This window comes from Corvus brachyrhynchos, unplaced genomic scaffold, assembly GCF_000691975.1.
Source record: "Corvus brachyrhynchos isolate BGI_N302 unplaced genomic scaffold, ASM69197v1 scaffold255, whole genome shotgun sequence".
In the NCBI taxonomy this organism is placed as follows: Eukaryota; Metazoa; Chordata; class Aves; order Passeriformes; family Corvidae; genus Corvus; species Corvus brachyrhynchos.
This window is the reverse complement of record NW_008238358.1, coordinates 391,335-417,833: the sequence shown is the minus strand read 5'-3', so window position 1 is coordinate 417,833 and position 26,499 is coordinate 391,335. Positions and strand designations below refer to the sequence as shown.

Here is a 26,499-nt window from a genome sequence, read left to right as displayed (position 1 = left end):
TTGAAATGTCTACTGTGTCAGTTTCTCCAGCCCAACTCTGAAGTGTGGTGTAAAAGAGCAAATAATTCCTTTCTAATTAAGAGAGCTTGTTGTATATTGAAGTAATTTCTGCATCCTTCCAAAACATCAGTGTGCACTTAGATATGTGGTGGGTATTGGCAATGATATTACTGTTTCTGTAGTAGTGCCATAAAGATCAACTGACAGCTTTTAAATAGCTTTAAAACATCCTTCTGTGTGTATTGTGTAAATTCATAACATTTAGAAATAATCTTTTAACAATCTTTTAACAATGAGAGTTGCAAATGGAAAGCAGCCTATGCATGCTGGGCTCTCTGGGGCATTTGGTGTGGCTGGGACAAATAAACAAAGCAGGTTAAATTTAGAAACCAGAGTTGTAACTTTCCTAAAAGGTTTTGGGAAAAGGATTAGAATAACATAATTTGACGTAGAAATAATTTTATATGAAGTTATTGTTAGGAATAACAGACTTTCTGAAATGGATTGGCAGATTTGCTTGTCTAATTTGTTATCATTTTTACATCTTTATTGGGAGTGTTAAGTGACTTGCATCTCTACAGCATAAGCTAATGAAATATAAGGGAAACTCAAGCATTAGTCACAACTAATAAGTCATTGAGCAAGTGAAAAAACTCCATTTACAGCAAAGAGATGCTTGCTTTAAATATGTGCTGTATCAAAAAGTTACTGCTGTCTAGTAAAGCAAAGGATGGGGCTAAAACTGTTAAAGGAAATGTAATAGTGTATTGTTCTGGAATTATCAAAGAGCTGCTACTTAGTGACATCTTTGACTGTCAGCTTTATTCATGGGATAATACACATAGCATGATGCAATGTGTAAAATGTGTTTGTAATAATTAGAAGTCACCCGTGGAGGTGTGTAAACCATAGATAAGTAGCTAGCATTATAAATTCCTAAAACCTACCCACATTCTTACGTGGCATGGATAGAAGTAAAGTCTTCATGTGGATTTTATGTTGTGGAAAGGATGTAAGATCTTGAGCTAGGTCACAGGATTGCTTTTAAAATTGACGTGATCTGCCCTGTGGGGGACTGTGAGTGCTCAGCAGCAGCAGAGGTGGCTGAGATTGTCTGAAAGGCAATCAAAGGGGGAACAATGGCAGAGGGAAGCAAGTTCAGGCTTCTCTCTGCTCCACTTGGAGGCAGGGTTGATCTGACAAGCTTGGTAGTACACATGAGTAAATGGCTCTGAGAGATGCAGAGAAACAAAGGGGAAAGGTTGTTTTTAATACACTTCTCAGAGACAGGGGAAGGGCCCTTGTGTAGCAGCATTATTGTGCTGCTCTCATAGATTTAATTCCAGGTGGGAATTTTCCCTTCTCACCTCTTTATCACTAAGTATGAGGATCTGATAGAAAGTGTTTTGATTTCTACTGAGTTAATAGCCTCTAGAACAAAAATGTTCTGGAGCTGTTTTCTTGTTTTTTATATCATCCTGTTGTTCCTCTCACTTCTCTCATTGTTGTTTCTGCATGCTTTAATTTCTGTTATTCCTGTTTATCCTGTGGCATACGTGCTTTCTTTTTCTGTTAGCTTTCTGTGAAGCTTGAGTTTTCTGTCGTACAACTTCTGATGCTCCTACTCAAGACTCACCCTTACTTTCAGGGCTAGTATCTTGGCTTCGGACACATAAGTGCTATCAGGATGAAGTATAAGGAGTTATGCTTGGTTGTGAGTCAAATTGTTTGCAGATTTATCTCTTCCTCTGCCATTTCTTTTGCTGTTTCCCATTACATTTTACCTCTGCTCACGTCCTTATCTGCCTTTTGCCTTATATTTCCTTCATCAGATGTATTGCTGTTGCTTTTGGTATTTCATGAGCAACACTGGCAGTTTAGGACAAACAAATCACATGACTAATTTTTCCATTGCTTAGAAAAAAGCATTGTCCAGGGAAAATGGCACAGGTAGGATGGTTAAAATTCTCTGGCTGCTTATAAGGGGAAAGCTACAGGGAGGTGGTCTGTTAAATGCATCTTTCTTTGCAGTCTCTTGCAAGACCAAAGCAGGTGCACTGTGTCTGCTCATGCCATGTTACCCTGGAATAACAAACCCAGCTACAGTTGGCCCTCATCATTTCTGGTGGGGTTTTGTACTGAGAGCTGTGTGATACGTCTTGGACTTCATTAGTGCCTTAACTCTGGTTGTATAATCTGTGTTGTGGGTTTAATGTGCTGTGGGTGCTGGTACACCAGACTTTGTCCAACAGAAAGCTCCTAGTGTCTGGCAGAGCCACCATGGAACTGGAGCCAGTAAAGTCTATTATCCTTTCAATTCTGTTCCTCTCCTTAAATGTGTGGGTCTGCTTGGTTCGGGGGTTGACTTGTGTGTCCTTGTCAATTTTGTGTCACTCAGTGCATGCTGCAGTGCTGTGGATCTTCTTTGGAATGACAAGAAGACATTGCAGACACTTCTTGTCTGGGATGAAAGTTAGTTATATTCATTCTTGTGCTTTTAGTCCTAGATCTGATTTCTATGTAAGACGCATGGGTATAGGGACTGGCAGAGCCCAGGAAGAGGCAGAAGCTATGTAAGAAGTGAGCATTAACAAGTCTTATGGTTTCAAAATAAATCAAAACCATAGGGAAGTCAAGATAGTAGTGTATTTTTTATGAGGTGAGGGAAGATGGGTGTTACCCTGTACTGTCCCTTCCCTGGGAAAAAAAGCATCTGTCCTGTTTAACATTTATCAGTGACCTGGAGGAGGCGATGGAGGATGCCCAAATTGCAGATGACAGCCAACCGTCAATGTGCTGGAGGCTGCTTATTCAGAGGGATCTGGACAGGACTGGGCCAACACCAGCCCTATGAAATTCAGCAAGGCGAAACATGGAGTCCTGTGTAAAGAGTTACTGACGTCAGTAGCCCTTTTCCTTCAGTTTTCCTGTGCTTGTTCCTCCCCAGTTTTCCTTTGCTGTCTTCCCCTAAATACGGCACAAGTCTTGTACAGTCCTACAGGCTCTTCCCTACCATTCCACAGTGAGTCTCACAGCCCTGTAGGCATTAGTCCCCCTAATGGGAAAAGTGATCTAAGCTCTGTGGACCCTCACTGGAAGTTTTCAAGGCTCAGCTCGGTAATGTCTTGAGCAGCCTCGTGTTCTACCAAAAGCTGATTCAGCAAGAGGTTGAACTAGAGACCTCTGAGGTCTGTTCTAACTTGACTTACGCAGTTATTCTAAAAGTTGCTGCTGAACTGTAAATAAATAAGTTCTGAGTTGTTTGCTCTCTTTGCATCATAACTTGCTGATAATAATCTGTATTTTAAGTCTGCATATTGCAGTCTTGTTCTGCCTGTTGATGACACTTCAGTTACTTGGTAGGCTGGCAAAATACTTCCACTTCTGAATCACTGTTTGTGTTGGGTTTGTTGATTTGTTTGTTAATGCAGTGCTAGCATTAGAAGCTGTATACTGTCTCTTAAATGTGATTTTGTTCAATCAGTTTTAGAAACTCCTCAAACTCGTGGACAATTTTTAAACAAGTTATACTATTTTGTTAAGATGTGACAAATGGTACTTAAAATGTGGCAGTATGGCATGCTATTGCGTGCTGGATTTTTATTTTATTTTTTCAGAGAATCAACTGTATATCAGTAGTACTTGAGGTATGAGCTGTGAGGCAAGTTCCATTCTAGGGTTTCTAAGCCAGGACTTCTTCTATTTTAACTGCATGATTAAATTCGGATATCTGTTCACTGTGTGCTGTGAATGAGCATAGTAAGGCAACAACAGAAATACTGGGTTTATAAATTAGCTTTTTAAATCTTCACAAGATGGTCTGCTTTCATGGCTGACTCTGGTCTTTTTTAGAGGAGGGGGAAATTCCCTTTTGAACAGTCATGGTGTTCCTGAACAGATGTTGGCTACATGACTTACACAGTAGAGATTAAAAATTACAGTGTACTTTTGCAGTTATGTTCCCTTGCTGCCACATGGGGGCTGTGGCTGTGCTGTGGGGTAGGCGCAGTAGCACAAACATTCACACAGGTAAGACTTCCAGCATGCAGGCAGTTTGTGGTTTGGCAGAGTTCTGTTGGTTGGGTGCATAAAAGATTATGGGGTTTTTTAATTAAAAGGTGATTCTTAGATGGCTTTGCTTTTTAGGGGTGTGGCAACTGTGTTGGTGTCCCACCTTAAACACTTAAAAGTCCAAGTGCTCATGCACGAGTGTGTGTGCTTGTATGGCTGGCGTGGCATGACAACTGTAAATGGATGCAAAATTGCTCTTTCAAGGACTTAAGAGGATCACAGGCCCAGATTGTTCTGTTCATGTGTTCCCATAAGTCACTGTGTCTGTAGCATGACTTCCTGGGAACAGCTGTTTCTTCTGTCAAAGCTAAGGCAGCTCAGAATTTCATCATGATGGTCACAGTTTCACCAACCAACTTTTGTGATCACTTCCATCTTAATCTAAGGGAGTAATATATCCTCTTCTAGTGCCATCATTGCTCTGTTGTGGCACAGGATTAAAGAAATCATTTTGTTCTTCAATAACTCTGTTTTAGCTTTACATGGTTTTACTTGAAATTCCAAAAGAACCAAACAGTGTAAGCTTCATGTTTTGATATTTATCAGCACTGTAAATGTTACTTATTAGGTTCTTTTGTAAGATCACAGATTGTTTCCTGCTGTATTTGGTACATAAAGCATAGAGGGAAAGACCACAGAGGGAAAGATCAGCACTGATAATTTTTTGTTGTTTTGGTATGGTTTTTTTTTCAATTACTCTCTTGATAAAGTTTTAGCTTTCTGCCCACTACTGAGGACATGTCCCACACCCACCTACCCTAACATGCAGGGGCACAGATTGATTTCTGAAGATGAATGTTGTTTTTTGAGATCTCCCTGTCCAGATTTTTTTTTCAGAGGGAAAAATGTAAAATTTTTATTCATCTTGGCAAAAGTAAGGTTTTATTTCAGAGAGACAGCCCATTCTATGTGGGTTTGATCTTGTTTCCATCACTGTGCTTGAGCACTTTGAGGCTGGGTGGCAATTGTTGCAGTTATCATCATTTGTTAAAGGTATCTTCTTTTTTTTGTCCCTTCTGTTTCAGATTTAGCCTTGGAATCTAATCCATCTGATCATCCCAGAGCAAGCACAATTTTCCTGAGCAAGTCACAAACAGATGGTAAGCTGAGATTTTTTCCAATTTAACAAAAAACAGGAAAAAAATTGGAAAAATAACCAAAAGTAACATCTCAAAAACATCGTGCTTCAATTCTTTCAAAGCATAGGGATTAGTAATTTATGTATTTACACAGAAACGTGTTTGTAGACCATTTCACTTAACACTTAAAATCACTTGTTCTTCAAAATGCTTAAATACCAGATTTCAGAGTGCAGATCCTAGTAGTCTGAAGGAGCAAGGCTCTCTTCATTAGTGTAATTCAAGCTTCAGGCAATGGTGGTGTTTTTTATGACCAAGGACTGTTTTAAAAATTGTTTTAAAGTAAAAAAAAATGTAGTTTCTAAAAAATAAATTAAATTTTCTGTAATAAATAATAAGCCTAAGCCATTAATCTGTATCCATTGCTTTTGAATATGTTGTTTTAAATTGTTTGAATAATTTCAGAGGATAAATATTCTCCAGTCCTGGTTTTAATTATATAGATGTATTGGGATTTTCAATTTCTTTGCACATCCTATATTTACTTAATAACTCAGTTTTGAAACAATTGCTATAGCTTGTGCATTCCAAAGTGCTGTTAAAAAGTGGGGGCATTTCTATATTGCACAAATAAAACGAAATTCTGACAACAGGACATTTTGAAGTTGCAACTGAAGAAAAGTTTTAAGACAGTCTTTTTAAAATGCTTCTGTTTCTTTTATAGTTGGTTCTTGTTTGAAGCACTGTTTTGCTAAGAAAGTGATGCACTTGAGTTTGAATGTGTTGATGAAAAGCTGCAGTGTGTCTTTTAACTTGTCACAGCTTTGCCACAGAAAAGAATTACTTTGACAGGTCTGTCAGTTGCTGTCCTGCTATTCAGTTTTGTGGCAAGTGGTTAAATTGTCAGTTGTATCAACTTTGCAGTGCTCAGATAGTCTGTGAGCAGTGGAAACAAGCACTAGCCTGGTTCTCCAGAAGGGGAGATACCAAGGAAATGTAAAGACCCCTTTTTTTTGGGGCCTCTAAGATCAGTCTTCACACAACCAGAGGGTCTGAGCCGCTCATTTCAGACACCTCTCAGATGAGCAGTGCTGAAGGTGCAGCTCACAAGCTGACAGAGTTCATGAACACTGTTACTGTGCCTTGCTGCAGATAGTGTTCAAACTACGTGAACAGGCTTGTTGGGGGTAGTATTGCTTTCAAACATGGTTTGGTTTTCTTCAAATGAAATGTATTGAATTGTGTAGACTTGTGTTCATGTAAAAAAAGGCTCTGCTAGGTGAGGTAGTAACTCTTAAACTATTCTCTGAACTTTGTATTTAATTAATTGATTTTTATGGAGAAGTCAGGCAGAATAATTTATTTTCTAATTTCCCTTGTTCTTCTTCAGTTGACCTTCCATAGAATTAGTAGAATTAATATCCATAAGTTCTCTCTCAGTGAGATGTTATCAGGATTATGAGTTTTGATTTATGCAAAAAGACTAAAAAAATGTGGATACTCTTTTCCAATTATCAGTTTTTCTAAAGAGTAAGTATATAAGAGAATGTGTCCTGCTAAAGAGTGGTAATGATCTGAGGTTAAAACTTTGGAGAGGTGCCTGTCCATGCAGGTCACATTTGTATACTTTGTGCATGTGTGCAGCTCTCAGCTCTCCCTAACACACTGCTGTATTGCTGCTGTCACAGCTGGAAGTTTAACCTTGCAGTCTCTTTTGAAAGACTAACACAGTTTAAATTGATCAAATGACATGGTTGCAGTTACATGACAAATAGGTGCACAGCTTGTGCCAGTATCTTCTGTATAGTGAAATACCCTTTTACCTTCTGCCATCTAGTAGGGGAAGAGAGAACATGTAAAAAATGCTGGGCACCTCACTTCCTCTTTGTGTGCCTTTGGCAGGCTCAGGGTGTGCTGGTTTTGCTTCTGTTTGCTGTTGGATGTTGGACATTGTCTGTTTGAACTATCTGAAATTACCCTGTTTTTCATGATACTCAGCATCTTTTCGAAGCTAAGACATTTTTCCCCTTAGTGTGATGGGAAGTAGTTGTTCCTAAATGTACATGTGGGTAGACAGAAGTAATATGTAGCTTACTAGCTGGAAAAAACTTGGTATTTTTCCTCAAACTACTTTTCCAGACACCTAAAGTAAAATTTGAAACTTTTCATACTCACGTACTTTAGAAAACTAGGTTAATAGAATGACTTTATTGAATGTAAATTGGGAAACCTTTGAGTTCACATTCTTTTTCCCTCTTTCTAGTGCGAGAGAAGAGGAAGAGTAACCATATAAATCATGTAAGTGAACCGGATTCTATATAAATAATATTAGGATGTTGGGCCAAAGACAAATTCAAGGAAACAATTGTAGTAGTTCTAGGTATATAGTCTTACACATGTTCCAAATCCTCCTTAGAAAGGTAAAGCTGAATTGTCTTTGCCCATCTCTAAAAAATAATCAGGCACAATATCACAAAGCATAGAAATAAGAATGAATTTTTTTTGTTGCGTCAGTCTTAAGCATTTCAGAAACTAAAGAAGAAAATATAAGCAAACCAGTCTGTATTTTTTTTTGAACAGAAACAAAACTGCATTCATTTCTCAGCTGAGATGGCAGTTCTTGAAGGACTTGCTGCTGATTGAGTACTGCTATAGAACTTTTAAGAAGTGCATCCAGTATGAAAAGAGAATAATGAACAAATATCATCAGTATGATAAACAAGCGATAATCCATTAGTTTTAAGGTCTGAAAATATGCTCTGAGCTTCTTCCACAAATATTAGTCAGTTTGGACACTTCACTCACCAAAAAAAAAGCCAAAGCAAAAAAGATGCGATGTCATTAATAAGTGGATAAAAAATCATTGACTAGTAAAGGTAAGAGGAGAAGTTAGTAACATAAAGCTTAAAAAATATTGTCCAGCAAAAGTGTCTACTGATAAAGTGCTGATAAGATAATAGGATTTCAAGTCTCTTTTATTTAGCCTGATTATGCAAGGGGGGGGGGGGATTCTTTCCCCTTTTTTTTCCTCTTTCTTTTTTTGTTACAATTCCAGCTTTGGTCTGCCACTACCAAGGTGAAGTGTGATTGGATTGTTTTTGCTGGCAAACTTCAGCTGAAATGGGAGATATTCCCAGGCAGCTATTGAGTTGTGAAGGGTGTCAACATTTTCATATGGAAGACTTTCAAGTTTTAGACATGGCATTTAAAAAAAATTCTGGTGAAAACTAATGAATCTAATGAATCTTGAATTGTTTGATTAAAATTCCTCCCTCAATTATGATGTCCTATCTCTAGTGCAAGGTATTCTCTAAAATGCTCAGGGAAGCCTGGATAGGGTTATTTTGGAAGATTTCTTACAGTACAAAATGTTCAGGTGAGGATGGATGATGGAGCATATTGCTAGCTCTAAGTAATAATAGTAAAAGTAAGGTCATAGCGGTACTCTGTTTCCACATTCCAGATGCTAAACAGGACATGTGTGAAGGGAGCCATGTCAGGAAAGAGTTCCTTTTTTTTGAAACTTTAACATGACAAAACCCCAGATGCAAAACTGTCTTCGCAGGGGGCAATACTGGATAACCAGCCAGTGTAAAGGTATAGGATGTAAAAGAAGGGAGATGCTGATTATGGAGTCACAGGGAAATCTAATAGAGTACGTCACAGAGAGGGAAGACTGAGACACAAACTGACAAGAATGGAATGGGAGAGAACTGAGAAGATCAGAGGACTTGCTGCTTTAGCTCAGCTATTTCTGCTGTAAATTATCTAAAATCATGTTGTGTATTCCAAGGGATGATTTGTAAATGTATCTTACACAAAGGAACTAGATGGCTACAGGGTAGCTTACATTGCAGCAGCAACCACCCACAGAGACCTCCTGTGCAGTAACCACTTGAGGTGTAAAGCCAGTATTCAGTGTGCTAAACAGAATCTTACAGAATCCCTCTTCTTGAATGTATTTCAGTTCTTTTCTTCTTTTTTTTTTTGTACCCCAAGGTTTCTCCTGGGCAGCTCACGAAAAAATACAGCTCATGCTCAACGATATTTATAGATGACAGCACCGTCAGTCAGCCTAACCTTAGAAGCACAATAAAGTGGTAAGGACCCTTGTCATCAACAAGGCATTGAGTGGCATTGTAAAGGTTATTTGGCATTTTCTGGGGGTCTTGTCTGTTCCAAAGTCAACTGCACTCTTGAATGAGAGAAGCACAGCACTGCTTCTGCAGGTTGGTCATGAAGGGGTGTAGAGGTCTGGATAACTGACTGCTGGAGGAGCTCTTGTTTCAGTCACAGAGCTCATGCACTGTCCTATTTCAAAGTCATTCTCATCCTGCACTTGAGGCAGTGCAGAAGTGTGTCAGCATTTTGGGTTTGAAAGTATGTGTTGAGCTGGGGAGTTTAGTTCACATTGAAAGCCAAATCAAGAAATTCTTAACCTGGGAAAACTTGAAATGGATTTTGTATGGAATTGCAGGAAAAGTTGCAGGACTGTGTTTGGTACTTGCCAGTGGTATTAGTCTGCCCTCTAGTTGTGGAAAACCAGCATGTTGCTGACTTGGGGTTTAGTTCTGGCCTTTTCTGCTTTTTCTTCACATACATGTTATTTTAGGTAGGTGATAATTCTGTTCTCCAGTGTAAATGGCTGCTGGACCTGAGTACCAGAAAGCCAGTTATTTGCACTTAGGTGATACCAGCTGAGAACTGAGAAGGGAGTTTTATCGTGCTTGAGGGGAAAGTGGATTGAGTCCCAGAAGGCTTTACTGATTTAATAGTGTAGTACAGTTTGGAACTGTCTAAGTTGATTTGTTACTTTAAAATTTGGTTTCAGACAAAGGTATGCAGCATGTCACTTTTCCTTCTCTAGAGAAACAAAAACCTAAAAAATGATGCTTGTGCCATTTTGAAGTGCTGTACAGCTTGACAGCGGGTCAGAACTTTCTTGTGACAGGTTCCTGTGATGGCAGCGTTCTGTTATCACGACAAGTAAAGAATCTGATATTTGGCCACAGTAGACAAGTGTTAATATATGAAACCTATTGCCTCACTTAGCAGAGACTGAAGTCCATTCTTGTCCACTTCTTGGATTATGCTGGCATGATACCATCTGTATTATTCTCCTTTTTAGACAGGTCCTAAATTAGACAGCCACTCAGGGTTGAAACATCTGCAGAATCTCTGCAATGGTATATGTAACACCAAATAGGACTTATATTTTAGTTGGGAATAGTCCACATTTTCACTAAATATCACCTAATCAGGAAATGGAGGAATATGTTGAAAATGTCGCTTAACACTTATTTTGTTGCACAAATATCTATACAATGAATGTAAAGGTAGCTTGGCTGGCAGATTTGATTTGGCCAATTTCTGTCCAGACACTTAAACACCAGAAATGAGATGTGTAGTACCTGGGGATGTGAGAGGAGGTCACTGCAAAATGGATTTGTAACAGTTTGAGCTGAATGACAAGCTTTTGCAGTGGAATAGTTGCACGGAATATGCTTTGTTAAATCTTTTTTTTTTTTTCCTTTTCTGCTTTTTAGTGTAACATTAGCAATATTCTACCATATAAAGAACAGGTGAGTGAAAACTCTTTCTTTGCTGAAATATAATTACTTTCTTTTTGAGCCAGGGATATAGAATCATAGAATCACTAAGACTAGAAAAAAAACCTCTTAGATTGTAGAGTCAAATATGGTCTTGGTCACTTCAGTGACCAAGGAGGTGAAAAATCTGGCACTTCATGCTGTATCTGCTTCCTCTTTGTACCTCCTCTTGAGCAGCTGTGGAAGGGTCAGTAATTCACCCATCCAACAGCACATAAAACTCCAAAACAAGGAGTGAGGTCACTTAACTCACCACAAATCAACCTTTGGACTTTGTTCACCTTTTCCTGAATACAGAAGTATGGATTAGTTTTGATGGGTGAAGGAACACTCTGTCTATGTACAAATCACTCTTGCCATTACAACTAGTTCCAGCATATGCTTCTGAATTATAGCTGACTTTTTGAAGTAAATGCTATTAATGAGTTTCACCTGGTTTCACATTTTGAGGCAGAACTGTAGTAAGCATAATACAAGAACATGGAAAGCTATTAATTGTTTAGCACGTGAAATATTTAATTGTAAGGACGCATCATTAAATGCTTTGCAAAAATAGGAGGTAGCTCCATACCATATTCTAGGAAAAGCTGAACTGTAAAATAGTTCCCTTGATCCTCTTTAATGAACAGTGATTTTTAGTAGAGCATAGCATTACCAATTAACTCTTTTTGCTAAACCAGAGATTTTTGTTTTGTAGAGATTCTGACAGATCATTGGATATTTTTGATGAAAAATCTCATCCTCTCACAGTAAGTGTAATTTTTTGGTCCTCTGAATGTGTATCAATAACATCTTGATTTGTATTGTATAAGTCGTAAAAATGTATTAGCAACAGGCCACAATCAAATTGGTCTTAAATTGTGTCTTTATATGTAATACAAAGTGCACACAGTGACTTTTGAGATCAGCTAGATCATAAACAGAGCCCAATCTTTCTAAATGTTGCAAACTATGTTTGGTTTTCTATGCGTTGACTATAAATAGAAAGAAGCATATGCCAAATTCTTTTGTATTCCATGTCTGAAGTTTCTCGTCCATCTATTTTCTTCCCCTCTTTAATACTGCTTTATCGAAAGTGTTTTCTATTTATTTAGGAAGACATGGTTAGTAGGTATGTGCCTAACCTTTTAAATGACTGCAAACAGAAGAATAGAATACACGAAGCATTACAAAAAGTAGGCAACAATGGGTTCAGCCTTTAAAAAACCTGAAAGGCAACATTTTAAAGCAAATATGCTTTAGACTGCTTGCAGTAACAGCAAGGAGCATTCAGGATGTGATTTTAATGTGACTGGTCCTGGTACACCTTTTTAGACACTCTTAAAGATGCAAAACCTCATAGTACAGGGAAGCTCAGGAGTGGAGCGTGTGCTTTTTACATCCAGTTTGAGCACTCCTGGCTTAATGCCCGTTCTACAGAACCACTTCCTATGTTTTTCATTTGAAATTAATTCAGCAAAGATCCAGGGGCTTTAAAAATTGAATTTGCTCTGGGACTTACCTGAGTGAATGTAGTTCAACCTATTTCACCGTTTTTGCTTATAAAAGCAAAACAGATTTTAATAAACAATTTAATATTTTAAGTCTGTTAGAGTTTCATCCCTAAATATGACCCATTGTGCTAGAAATTGTACAGCCCAATACAATATAAATAAATACAACTCTTTACTCAATTTAAAAAACAAAAAGAACTTCAGGACAAGATCTATATCCAAGATTTCTTGTATGGACTGTAGCACTTCAGAGCAAAAAGTGTGGACCTAAACTACTTTAAATGCCCAAATCTGTTGTTTTGCATTCAAAATTATGTAAGATGAACTCCACTTCATTGGACAATTTCTTTATTTAACAACCTGACATTGTTTGATCCTTTCATATAGCCTACCTCCTATTTAATGAGAAGAAAATCATTGTGTCCTCTGGGGAACACTTAAAGGTCTCTTCTATTCTTACTGCAGCATACAGACAGAGTTATGGCTGATTGTCACACTTCTGAGGGAAAGGCACACATGGCTTGTTAGTTTCTATAGCAATGGTGTTTTGCCTGGGTACCTGCTGTTCCATCAGAAAGGTTAATTAGCAGGAAGAAATCTCTGAACACCTAAAGATGCAGTCGCAAGGAATCCAAACCAGGCTCTGTTGACCCTAATGTGACCCAGTTACTGGTATAATGGATTTAGTCACAAATATCAGTCTTGGTGCTTCCTGCCTCAGTTCCAGTGTCTTGGTTTAAGACAATTTAAAAGGACAACACTCTGGAATAAGTTGCCTCTCTGTATAGGTTCAACAAATCCCTTTCCACCAATAAGGAATGAATACAAGTAGATATAAGTGAAAAAATAAAAGTTTACTAACAAGCAGAACAGCAACAGGCAAAAACTAACAGTAAATAACTGCTAGATACCAAACTGCTGAATCTCACACCCCGTGGGAATAAGGAGAGACCTGAAATGCCAGAAATACCCTTCCCAAGGTGAGAAAACCACTAACTGCAGTCTCTTAGAGATGAGGGAGACAAAAACCAAAAAGAGAACCCAAAAAGTGCAAAGCCTGTGCTTAAGGCAAGACCAAGACCACACAGCAGTAGGGCCCAGCTGCCTGCCAGGACCAAGTTTAAAAGCACCTGGGATAGCACCCACCCATCCCCAGCTTCCCGCAGCAGGGTCCTAAAGAGACAGTGACAGTTTTTGGGCACTGATAGATGGGGAATACAATAACATTTTGGGTTACCTCAGGACATCCAGTCAGCAGAAATGTACTTCCAGATGTGCTTCTGTACCATGTGTAACACAGGAACAATGAGCATTCCAAAAAAAAATTTTTAACGTTGCATGTCCCCCTTGCAGAGATAACCTCTGTTGGTTAGTGGTGTATTAGAAGGCTGTGTGGACAGTACAAAGTTAACTTACCTCTGCATTTTACTTGACTATGCTCCCTGGCTATTTTAAACTAGAAAAACACAGGAAAACACTTGCTACTTTGCTTACCTTGCAACTACTATCTTAGTGTCAAGCAGGTATGCTGTTCTCAGCAGCTGTCTTTACCATACTGTAGGTCTACCTTGGACTGCAGACAGAAATCTATTCAGTATCAGTCTTGCAGAACCAGTGTGCAGAGTTGGAGCTCTTGAAGTTTCATCCCTCCAGAAAAAGTGCTGAATATCAGAAATGTCTCTCAAACACTTATTTTAGGATTGCTTTTACAGACTGTTTCTTTCTGAGCTTTTCTTCTCCCCTGTATTTAGAAACAGTTTAGCACTGTGTCAGAGTTAAATCTAGTTGTTCATTAGCTTTGTTGTCTTTCTGGAGTCTCTCAAGAATGCATTCTATGAAAACAGTGTAAATTACCTTCTAGTGCTGCCTGTGACAGAATTATTGCCACGTGTTCTTCAGCACTTCCTCTGCTGGAAGAGGAACCTTGTGAAGTCTGTTAATTTTGTCTTTTGAAGAGCCATTGTTTCCCTGGTGTGTATATACCTGTGATTTTCTTGCAGGGGCAAACTTCTTTTTTTACATCTCTTCCAGTCTGTAAAATGTTCCATGGACAATAGCTAGCACCTGCAATGATGATGGTAGTTCATGCTCTTGTCTGTTAGTCCTACAGATCAAACAAGTGTTCAGAAGAGAGATACCAGCTAAAGCAACTGTGTTTTGTTTGGAATGTTTGCAGTATTGCAAGGCTGCTTCTTTCAGTGCATGACTCTGTTCTGCCTCTGTGACAGAAAATGGGTGTATACACCTCAGTGAGAAGAAACAACCTGTTCTTTAGAGTTAGTGTTAAGTAAGAGAGGTTTTCAGTAACTCCAAGAACTTTCTTTCAGCGCGAAGAAGTCCCAGATGACTACTACAAGCATGACGACAGCGGAATGTGCAATAGTGACACTGGTAAGAGGCACCAGAGTGCTGAAACTCGAGCTTATGGAGGACTTTCCCCTCTCCTCATTAAGAGAACTGGGCTGAACCGACATTTAAATAGCTAAGAGTATCTCATGAAACCTTATTAATGAAGGCACAGTACAAGTGAGTTCATTAGAGATTTCTAAGTAGCCACAGAAGTGATTAAATAAAAGGGCAATTCCCTTTTCTGTATATAAATATGTAATTCTTAATTACTTATCCAGTAAACCCCTGTTTGTTTCATAATACATAACTCGTGAAGAAGCTTGAGAAGAGCAGAACAGTGGGGTGTGATGAGATCCTACACAAAGACATCTTTTATTTCAGTTTTGTGGAGGGGAAAGTGTGAGTTTTGAGTTTATATTAACTAGAACAAGTAATACTGCCTTAAGGGATCAAGAGTCAATCCTATGGGAACTCTAGGAGAGGAGCATTCTCATTATTATATCCTTCAGTCATTGCCACCTTTCTACCAAACTTTTTTTAACTTAAGCCAAAGAGGCTATAACTTTTTTCCCCAGGTGACATGGAGGTACTTAGAATTTAAGAACAATATTAAGATAATAATCTCATTACAGTTCATTGTTTGATTTCAGAAAGCACGATGGATTTTAAAATTTGTCAATGATACTGATTTTTTATTTGTGTGTGTATATATATGCATATATGTATATGAAAGGAAATTTAAAAACTGCAACATGTATAATTGCTACTTTAGACAATCTCTCAAACTGCACTTTGTTGCACACTAAACTTCAGTCTTCATTGTGGCTTCTTTCTGAAAAACTGTGTGAAAGGACAACAGAACTGTCACCAAAAGGCAATATAGCAATTAAGGAAACTTAGCTAGAAGGACTCTCTTTAATAAGGAAATGAGTAATTAAAAAGGCTGGATATTTAAGAGCTATTGAAACTCTGAAATGAGTTGGAGGTTTTTGCTTTTTCAAAGACAGGAAAGCAATTTTGACAGAACAAGATGACAGCTCACCCTGGGCAAACTAGCTGAAGTGTTTGCAAAAAATGGAGTTAGTTTTTAAAGTGGATTTTACCACTAGATGGCCCTGTTATTATAGGAACACCTTTAGGCTGTTAGAAGGCTACGAACCAAGGATGGGAAGAAAGCATCGGCAGACCTCAGTGACAAAGATTAATCCTTCCTTCCCTTAGACCTTAAAAGCTTCCCTCACCCACTAATTTATCTACATTGGAAACTTGGATTTAGGTGAGGGAATAGAAAATTAAAAACAATTTATATTCGAATTTGAAAGTGCAAATTACTTAGTACGTGGATCATTATAGGAGTGTAAATAGTAGAGAACTTTCAAGGAAGGGAGAGATTCAGCATCCTAGAGCTGGTTTGAGATTTCATGGGAGGAATGAGTAAAAGACCAAGGAACGTCTTTGGACTTGAGTATGTCTCACTGCCTAAGCGGTTGGTGATGGAGATCAAGGGATTGAAGTCTGTTCAATACAAAATAGAAACAGCACTAAAGGCCTTTCATTGTGGAAAGACAGCGATTAACACATCTTTGTCCCATAACCAGAGATCAAAGTGCAGGTTTTAGCACTTCCTGTTAAGCTACAAGTGCTGAACCTTAACCATGCTGAAAAGCTAATGTGATGTTGAGTGATTTGCTATCCCAGGTAGGCCCTAATGAGAACCTGCCCGTGATGTGTGACTCGGTGACAGAGCTGGAGCAGTGTCTCCCTGAAGGAGCAGTGCTCATTGCTCAGAGGAACACCTCACTAGCTATTGTGCACCCTGGTGGTCCAGCTCTCGTGGGATAGTAAAAAATGGAACCTGTAACTCCTGAAAATTTGGATTCTTAAGTGTAAGTAGTAATCACTAATACTTATTTTGAGACACTTAACAGTGACAAATAGTCATATTGGACTGGCATGTTTGCTGCTCAGCTCTGCTCCAGGTCTTAATTACACGCATACAATTGTGCGGTTTTGTTGTTTGTTTTTTTTTCCTTCTTCCTTCTGTAGGTTTATTTGGAAAGGCTGTTAACCTATGCAGAGATTGACATATGCCCTAGTAACTGGAAGAGGATAGTCCTAGGAGCTATTCTGCTGGCTTCTAAAGTCTGGGATGATCAAGCTGTGTGGAATGTGGATTATTGCCAAATACTGAAGGACATTACTGTTGAGGACATGTAAGTTGCAAGGTTTGGGTAATCTACAGCAGTGATTTGGTGTTTGGGATTTTTTTTGTGTGATTTTTTTCATTTGTTTGTGGGTTTTTTAAACAGCAATTTTTGTGATCATGCTGAAAAAAATACCTCTCCGTTGCTATGCTATATGTATATAGTGTATATTTGGTGTCTGGCCTCATTCCCTTTTTTACCTCAAGAAACTTTGGATAATTACCCTACTTTGAGACAAATCTGTATTAATAATTTCAGTGACTTGCATGAGCGACTTCAAAGTTAGTTTTCTTTACGTTCTTTCTCTCAGTGACGAGCCATGGAACTAAACTGCCCAATTTATAGTCTCATCAGAAGGTTTTTTAAGAAGGAAACAAAGTGAACTAAATTTGTCCCCCTGCCTTTTCTGTTTTAGAATTTGAAGAATTGCAAGGTAAATCATAATTTGTGACTTTCATGTCTGCTTGTGTATCCAGCTAAGGCCTAAACATCTCAAGGTCTGAATTCCTAGTGCTGCTGCTGGCAGGCAGGTGTTGTTTGTGTGGGTAGCTATGGTTGCCTGTGTTACACACAGCTACTGCTTATCCTCTCTGGGTGGGTTCTTAGACGTGCCTACAGGGCTGAAAACAAAGTCCTCAGTCTTATTACTGCTTGTTTTTGTAAGGCTGTTCCTTGGATGTATTTTTGTCTTAGATGTCAATTTCAGTTTTTCAGAAATTTTGAATCTGCTGTCTTTTCTTGCTGCACTCAGCTTTAAGCCAGATTTTGCAGTATGGGAAGATGTTCATCCTCATGGCTCCAGGCTCATACTATGGGCTGGAGGTGTGTCTTTGTGGACTGTGGTTGGCCATTAGGTTTTCTGTTAAATTCCTTCTCACAAAGTTCTATCTCAGAGCTTTGAAACATCAGCATTATTGTTTTAATTCTATCTGCCAGCTTGTTCTCCTATTTCTCTTATCACAGTGGTAGAAATGATACAAGGCCAGCTTATTACACCAGGCTTTCTGGCCTTGCTTTCATGACATGCTTTGGGTGGGTTTGAGTCTAATCCCAGTGCTGTGCCCTGAGCATGTGTCCAGGCCTATGCAGTGACAGCCAGTTCTAGCACAGGAGCAGACTGAGCTGGCACACAGCACTGGGAGGCTGCCTGTGTGATGGGGCAGTGTTCTTGCCCCAAGCTCTCTTCCCTGGATTCAGCCCAAACTAATGTTTAAAATACAGCAAGTAATTATTCATTTGGGACTCTTTAGGAGGATGAATATCTAGTTTTCGTCCTTTTGTGGGCTGTATTTCTAAAAGTAAGGGAGTTTTCTGCACCAAAACAATTTTTATTATTCAAATTATTTCACATCTCAAACAGCAACAGCAACCACTGTTACTTGTTTTATACATACCCCTTGCCTGGGAGTTCTTTGTCTCAAGATGCAGGACTGTGCCAGCCCTGCTTTCAGGGAGGCATAATTAGTGATTTTATACAATGTACATCTTCACTCAACCTGGTCCCGAGTGCTCATCTATCTGAGGAACGTACTTGAAGCGTTGCTGCAAATAACTCTGAGATGGCTGAAGTGGGGTCAGCAAAGCCAGGAGTGCTGGAGTGTACATCTTGCTCTTTTTGATGTCTCCTCTTCTAGCCCTATTTGGGACAAATCAAATTGATAGCACTGAAAATACCTGTAACAAGCAGAATATTTATTCTCTATTGCCGATGCTGGGTCTCCTGAAATTGTCGGTACTTGCATTTTCAAAGCAGTGATAGTGGTAAGGAAAATAGATGGAATTTAGGTATATTTTTTTTCTCCAATTTGAAGATGGGATTTTTGTAATCCCATCTCATTTGAGATGACTTAGACCTTTGAATTTAGATATGGGCAGACACTGTACTACCCCCTCCCAGACAGTGGCACAGGGTGTTCATCCTGGGCTCTGTAACTGGGCAGACTTTACCACTCCTTGGCTAGATAACATCACCATAATGGGGACCTTGGCAAACTGCTTAAAATACTCAGCAAAATTGTCTTAAGTTTGTAAGTCTACTTTCAGTTCATGGTTTGTACTATAGTTAATTGTCAGTCTTAGTAGTTGCAGTATTTTTTAAACCAGTCAGTTGATGGTGAGTATTAGCTATTCCAAATACAAGAGTTAGTAAGAGAAAAACATTGACAAAGGATTTCAGTCACAGTTGCATTCTAATGTTGGAGATGGCTGGTGATGCTGCCTAAAAATCCACCCAAAATCCCAGCAGCTCCCCAGCTAAAGATCGTTTGGCAGGAGTCTTCCAGGTATGGCTCCCTGGGTGGGCCATTCCTGTGCAGGAACAGCCTATCTACAAGACTGGTGGCAAGCTTTGTTTGTGAACTCCTGTGAATTTTCCTCTTGGCTCTCTGTATTTAGAATGACTCACTAACCTGACAGACACTCTTGTTGAACCACTGCAAGCCAGGCACGGGGGCTGCACCACTCTGGAACTGGCAAAAGTTTCTTACCTGATTTAGTTCACCCAGTTTGCAAGTGTGTGTGTGTGTGCTCACAAGCCAGGCACCCCTTCTGAAGGCAGCGTAGGTGCACCTCCTCCCCACCAAACTCTCTCCCCACTGCTCAGAGTTGTGCTGGCAGCCCCCCTCACAGCTTTGTTAGAGGAGCTGGGGGCTCTCAGGTTGTGAAGGGATACGAGATCCAGGCCTGGCAACTGCCACATGCGGTCCGTTTGCCTTTGCCTCATCCTACTCAACATAGCTGAAGTGTTCATCTTACTTTTTCTGTCACAAGCCCTTTTCTATTTGACCAAGGCAAAGGTGGGGTTTTTTAATGAAAGACGTTTTTCTTTTGGGTTTTGGGAGATGGGTCTTTTGGTTTGTTTCACTTATTTCTGATGGGAAAAAATCAAAAGAAATTCAGTGATATTTGGAAGTCATCCTTTGTCGGAACTTGCTTGCTTTGATGAGAGCGAATCCATAATTGCTGAAAAATTAACTGTACAGCTGCTAATCTTGCCATGATTGTTTGTAAGGGGGGACATGCTGTTCATTCTTTAGGCTACATATATTTGTAAAAAAGGCACAGAAAAAACATGGGCATTATCCTTTCCCAGGTTTTAAACCACTGTTAATAGACTTGTTAATCCAATGAAGAATTGTATTTTTACAGAATTAAAATGTATTAGCCTAGTGAGTACAAAAGGGGCAGTGAAGAGCATTTACTCACAGGGTAAATCAAGCTCTGATCAGCTGATCATCAAAACATTATCTGATTTACATCTCTATAGGCTTATGGCCATATGAACAGGAAATTAATTTTGGCACTAGGTTCAATGATACTTAAGTCTGCTATGCTAGAAAGAAGCACAAAGCTGCTATTCATATTGAGACCCACCACCCAATACAGGACAACACAGATGATTCCTTGATTTATTTGCTGCCACGCTGATAGGTAAAGCATCCATTTTAAAAGCTCCCAAAAAAGCAGTAACAACCTGACTCTGACTTGGTGCAACTCATCTTCCGATGTATTCACAGTTGGCCTATACAGCTGCTAAATTCTGTTGGAACAGATCTGCTACCTGTGCAGACTGTTGTTGAGTTGTTGAACTGAACTGCTTGGTTTGGGTACCACCAGTTTCTTTTTAGGTTAATCTGTAAAACATTGTTTTTCCTCTGTAGAATATCTCTGGTTTAGCTGACCACAGTACAGTAGCTGAAGCAGCTTTTTTCGTGTCATGGCACTCTCCACGCTTTCCTCCAAGTATTTTGCCCAGTGAAAACAGACAAGAGAGTAAAAACTGGACAGTGCCCTTTGACATAGTACTTTGTTATCCTTCCTAATGCTATTGAGGAGAAAATTCCTTCTCCCACCTAATGCTGCTTATTTATTTATTTATTGGAGATGAATCCATGTTGCTTCAAGAGGCTTTTTTCTGTGAGATAATAGCAGCAGCTCTTCATAGATCCATTTGTTGCCGTGGTGATCTGCCTACTCCTTTTGTTAGTCCGCCTCTACTTCAATAAACCCCCTTCCTGTTATCAGCCTGGTGAAAATGTCTGCAAGTTCTTCAGAGCTAATAAACAGCATACATCATTCCTTTCATCTGATCACTATAGTGTGGGGCCGTATGAGAGTGAGAATGGCGCATGAATTGTACAGCTGCACTAATGGAACTCCGAAGAATGAACCTCCCCGCTCAGCCGAGAGAGTGCACGACAGGGCACTGCCTTCCTCTCCGAGCCGGAGGTGCCAGGACTCAAAAGCTGCACCTTGTTTTGAGCACCAGGGAATGACCTGCCTCTCGAAACTAATAATGCAGAGCTCTCGGTGACCTGTTTCAAAGTTGCTGGTTTTAAAACAAGCTTGAGGTCTCTTCAGTGTTTTCAGCCAGCTAAAACAATCTTTTTTTCCTTTGTCTTCTGTCCCTTGCGCCTCCTAGGAACGAGATGGAAAGACACTTCTTGGAGCTACTGCAGTTTAATATCAATGTTCCTGCCAGTGTTTACGCCAAATACTACTTTGATCTTCGCTCCCTAGCAGATGACAATAACCTGAGCTTTCTGCTGGAGCCTCTCAGTAAAGAGAGAGCACAGAAGCTGGAGGTAAATGGTCTGAGAGTGGCTGAGCAGGGGACTCTGTCTGTATGAGTAGTAAGAGCATCTGTTGCTAATCATGTTAAGTGGTGGTTAGAAAAACTAAAAAGCTTTTAGATTAGTGTATTACAGGGTAATTTAACCCCTTTATAAATACAGTTAGCACTTCTAAAACCATGCCTAAGCTAAGCAAGTATTCTGAAGAAAGGAAGGGTTTTGGAAGAGATTACAGAAGTCTAGCAGATTGCAAAATAAAATGGATGTTATTTTGGGTGTAGTTCAGCTTAAGTTCTAGGCTACTTAAGATTGAAAGGATTAGTGTCATATGTAATGGATTGTCTCTCCTTCCCTGGTCACAGTCTGTATTCCAAGCACCTAGAGACAGTCACACTCACACCCTTCTAAATACTGCCAGCTGAAGGTTTCCCACTGCATCCCACTGCATAGCTGCTTTTAGATTTAGAGGGAGCACTCTTACTGCTCTTATGGTTTAATAAACAATTTGTCTGGGGACAGCTGCAGAAATAAATTGTGGATTCCTACCTTTCCAGAGAAATGTTGCTTTAAGATAAACTTCTGGAACAGCCCCTTCTTGGGAATCCTTCAGAATGCCCAGAGGAGTGTAAATGCAGATTACTGTCCCTTTCTGCTCGATGGGAAGGGCTGTCCTTGTGGGGAGGCCCCGCAGCCTTCTTGGCATGACGGCTCATTTTAAAAAGCTTTAACTTTTGCGGAGTCAGTCTTCCGAGTTGCCGGAGATATTTAAGACATTTTGAAAATACATAAATTACCTGGGTTCCCAGGGAAATTTCTTGTTGGATCAATGCAACCTTTCATCTGTCCAGGTTTAACTGATGACTCTGCATGTTGTTTTGTTGACCTTTCAACAAAAGCATTACCGCAGGCCCTGTGTATACTGATACCATAGTCCCTTTCAGAGAGGGGTGTGCTGCGGTATTCCTGGCTTACATTGTTCTGTCGTCCACCCCCAATAATTCTGCCACGGGCTAGGGATTTTATTGTGTCCCATAAGTGCCTGAACTTCTGGAGTAAGTATGATCCCTCCTGGTCCTTTGGAATGATAAGTATGATATGCCTATGAATTCCTCTATTTAAAGTTAAGCAATGCAGCTCTTCTGCTTTGTCTCACCTTTGTTACTTGCACTTTAAGCTAACACTGTCACTAAGTGTAAATGTGGTTGTAGGGCAGTTCATAGTCCATAGGAAATTGTTTACTGAACTGCTCAGTGCCAGGGCATAAGTGGATGATTTACAGATTGTGAGCCTGTTTTTTTTCTTCTTAGTATTTGGGGGCTTGGGATTTAAAACCAGATTAATTTTCAGTACAGTATGTAATTTGCTATCATGCACTTACTAATGCATGTCTATTGGACATTTTGGGGTTTAATTCTAAAATGTGATAAATATTTAAACCATTTGCTAAAATTTTTAGTTCTACCTTTCTGTTAGAAGCACATAAGCAGCTGATAGGAGCCTGTATAAAGCAGTGAATTAGTGAATTCCAGAAACTGAAAACTGATTTACACCATATGGGCAACTGGGGCTAAATATGTCAACACAGGTTGCTGTGTGATTGATGTGCTAGCATTAAAGCAGGATGGAGAGTCTGTCTGGTTTTGCACCAGGAGCTCATGCCGCCAGTGTCTCAAAGAATGCCACTCTTGAGCCAAATGCATGCCTCCAGAAGGTCGGCAGATATAAATGTAAATAATTATTTTAAAATACACTTAGAACTTTATTCATGCTCAGAGTGCTTTTCACCTTTTGAACTTGCAGAACATTGGGCTGTGCTGAATGGGTGCTGCCTTAAAGGGAAGGTGTAGGCTTGTAGCTGATCACAGGACTCTGAAAGTTCATCTGGTAATAGGTGGTAAATTATTAATGGAAGTAAATGTTCAGGACTGAAATTCAGTTCGACTTTTTTATTACAGGTATTCTTATTAATTTACATTGATAATGCCTGAAGGCTCCAATCAGAAATAGGCCTTGCAGGGGAGGGGACACAGTATTTTCTGACAATTGTGTTACTAGGATTTAAATAATTAGTCTTGTAACTAGAATAACTAGATAAGCAGGGCAGAGGCAAGCCAATAAATGGATGAAAACAGTTCAACACTAGATTGTCTACATGTGCTAATATTTAATTGCTATAATAAAGTACCATGGCTGCCCTCCCTTCTCAGATCATGGGGGTGATCCTGGTAAGAATATGTTGGGAGTGAGGGTGTAGAGAAGGTAAAGGCAAAACAGACACCCTAGTAGAACTTCATTTCCTCAGCTTGCTTGCCCTGAGTGGCCAAGGGTAAGATGCCCAAGGAAGTGCAGAAACCTTTTCAGTTTGAACCTTTTCTCTCAGAGAAATGCCCGTGTGCATTTCTGCACTGTTAAAATAAAATTTTTGTGCTGCTGCGTGCACCACACCCAGCTACTAGGGGTGATTTTCAACATGACTTCCACAAACTTAAAAAGTCTGAAATGGATCCAAGTTTTTCATTAGATAGTGAGACTAGTAAAATGAAGAAGATACTTGGATATGGAAACCACACACCTTCTTTAGGTCTACCTTTCTGATGGCTGGGGTTCATGTTAACCTGGGGCAGAGCCCAATGCTATTTTCCCTCCAGAGTAGTTCTTATTTACTGTCATTCTGGGTAAAAAGCCAGCTGTGTCACTGCTGCAGAGCACCTGTGCTGTAGGTATTTTACACTTGTAACACCTCCCTTGGAGCACTCAGACTTTACTAATGCGGACTTCTCATTTGTGTCTGTCTGTGGTACCCAGGCAATCTCCCGACTGTGTGAAGACAAATACAAAGACTTGTCAAAAGCTGCTATGAGACGATCTTTCAGTGCTGATAACTTAGTTGGTATCCGCCGTTCTAATGCCATCCTCTCCTGAGGAGAGAGCAAGGTGCAGCACCATGAACCAGCATCCATAGAACCGGAGGAATCCACCACTCCATGCACACAAGCCAGCGGTGATGGTGTCTTCCAGCAGGAGGAAGCAAGGAGAGTAAATCAGCCAAGGGAGCCCAGAGCTTGAGGAACATACTTGGTGCAAAAGACAAGACCTTTGTCAAATCAACTCCCTCCTCCTTCTAATGTATCCAGAGGTGCAAAAACAAACTTATCTCCTTCTCTCCCCCACAGATGTTTGCTTACTATGTAGGCCTATAGCTGTGAACTCTTGAGGTTTTTAATAATAAGTAGTTTTAAATTTTAGAATTTAAACACTAACCACATGACTATAGTTACAATGTTCTTCCCTCCTCTCCCCTGTCATCCAGAGTCTCACTGCATTTGTATTTCAGGTCAATGCAGTGTTAACAAAAACAACGTATGGGACTCTTAAAGTATAAAGCCACTCTGGAGCTGAAAACAGTAGTATAGACACGTGTTGATGGCTTTTCCCTGGTTTGGCTACTAAAAGCTGCTACTATTGGTGATGTGTTCATACCAAGAAGCTGCCCAGCAGGAAGGAATTCCATCTCTGCACCCACAACTTCACTCCAGTAAAGATTGTCAAAAGACTTTGAATGTTTTGACTGGGGGCAGATACGGTTTTATGTATTGTTAAAATGTATAGGGTCCATGCTGCATTTCTTGTGAATTATGGTGCTTCTCTCATTTTCTAATACTTATATTGCTCTGGAAGAGATGTAATCTGTGTATTTTTCTGAGGCATTGAATGAAAAAGTTGGTCTGGAAACATCATCACCATCCCAAACAGTGTAGCAATCCAGTGGTGAATGGCGTGTGTGCAGCACTGCTTCTCTGAGTTCTACTGCAGATCTCTTGTGCTATATACAGTGAGTTCCTAAAGCTGATATTGTGCATCCATCTGGCTCTCCTTGGGTTTCAGTTCCCTGGGAGGAAGTTATATTCATATTGAGACAATAATGAGTTTGAGAATCCTGGACTACCTATCAAGGTAGATGGAAAAATATTGCGTTCAACTGAGAATTATCAAAAAGCTTTCTATAAACTTTTTTTTTTTTTTTTCCCCCAAAGTGAATTTTATCTTGTGCAACTGCTCTAGAGGCTTGGGGTTTGCTCTTTCTGAGACTTGGGAACAGAGCTTACTTTCAAGCTCTGAAACTGAACTCTAAACAGGATAAGTATTATTAGACTCTTCCTGTTACAAGTCTTCGTAGTATCTTCCCTTCTTGGATCCAAATAGGTTCTAGGCTGTACGTCCTAGGAGCAGCTCTCCCTCCGAATGACACGGGTTTTGTGCACTTCCTCTTACAGCCAAGGCCCAGAAACTCACACTGAACAAGTCCATCTGCCTTTGGGAGTGGGGCTGTGTGAGTGCCATCATCAGTGTGGCTGCACTCAGCTGTTCAGTGATGCATACAGCCTTTTGCAGTATGCAAATGTGCCAGCCCCTGGCTCCCAAACCCACCGAACTTGGCACTTCAGGTATTGATCACAATTCAATATTGAAAATAACACTACATCTTCAGGTGGTTTTCCTTTCTCATGTTTGTATTAAAAGAAAAGCTAATAAACTCTATTTTAATTAAAGTTAAAGGTGAAGGGTGTGTTCTGTACAGTTGTTGGATTCCCCTGCCCCTCAAGAAAGGAAAAAAAGAGAAACCCCAGCGGTGTGTGTTACGGCTTCGCCATTCCCCACACCAGCCTATCACCTTCATTTGGTCCCAGGGAGCTGGCACTGTCTGGGAGCAGGCAGCAGAGTCCTGGGAGGGGTGCAGCCCTGCATGGCTGCCCAGATCTTCCCACATGGTCTTTGGATTTAGAACTTGACTCGGGCTGCTCAAATAAACCATTCACTGACAGTTTCTTTGCACTTTAATGGCCTTTAAGTAGGGCCAGTCTCTCTGGAGGCCATTTGATGATTTTTAAGTCCTCCCTTGAGGAGCACTAAATTGGAAGCTACAAGTGACCAGCTCCTGGATTGACTTGTGACCTAATTGCTAAGGAGCTTTGCTTCCCTCAGCACCTCCAGGTGCCTTCAGCTGTGTGGGATTGGTCTGGTGCACTTTGCTGTGGGGCTGCTCCAAAAGCAGCCACTCACTGTGAGCTGCTCAGCAGAGACTGGGGGCACCCATTCCCTTTTTTGCCAGATGGGGTGGGCAC

The 26,499-nt window shown here is 40.0% G+C and overlaps 1 protein-coding gene across 1 annotated transcript; it reads left to right on the top strand.

The window, feature by feature from the left end:
- Positions 1 to 2,529: 2,529 nt before the first annotated feature.
- Positions 2,530 to 25,932, top strand: CCNYL1 (cyclin Y like 1). The gene is given in 11 exon segments (XM_008634817.2): positions 2,530 to 2,573; positions 5,065 to 5,171; positions 7,414 to 7,448; positions 9,150 to 9,250; positions 10,697 to 10,732; positions 11,457 to 11,508; positions 14,580 to 14,611; positions 14,613 to 14,643; positions 16,648 to 16,814; positions 21,226 to 21,388; positions 24,182 to 25,932. Coding segments are annotated over 11 exon segments (885 nt in total). The 3' UTR covers positions 24,299 to 25,932.
- Positions 25,933 to 26,499: the final 567 nt, after the last annotated feature.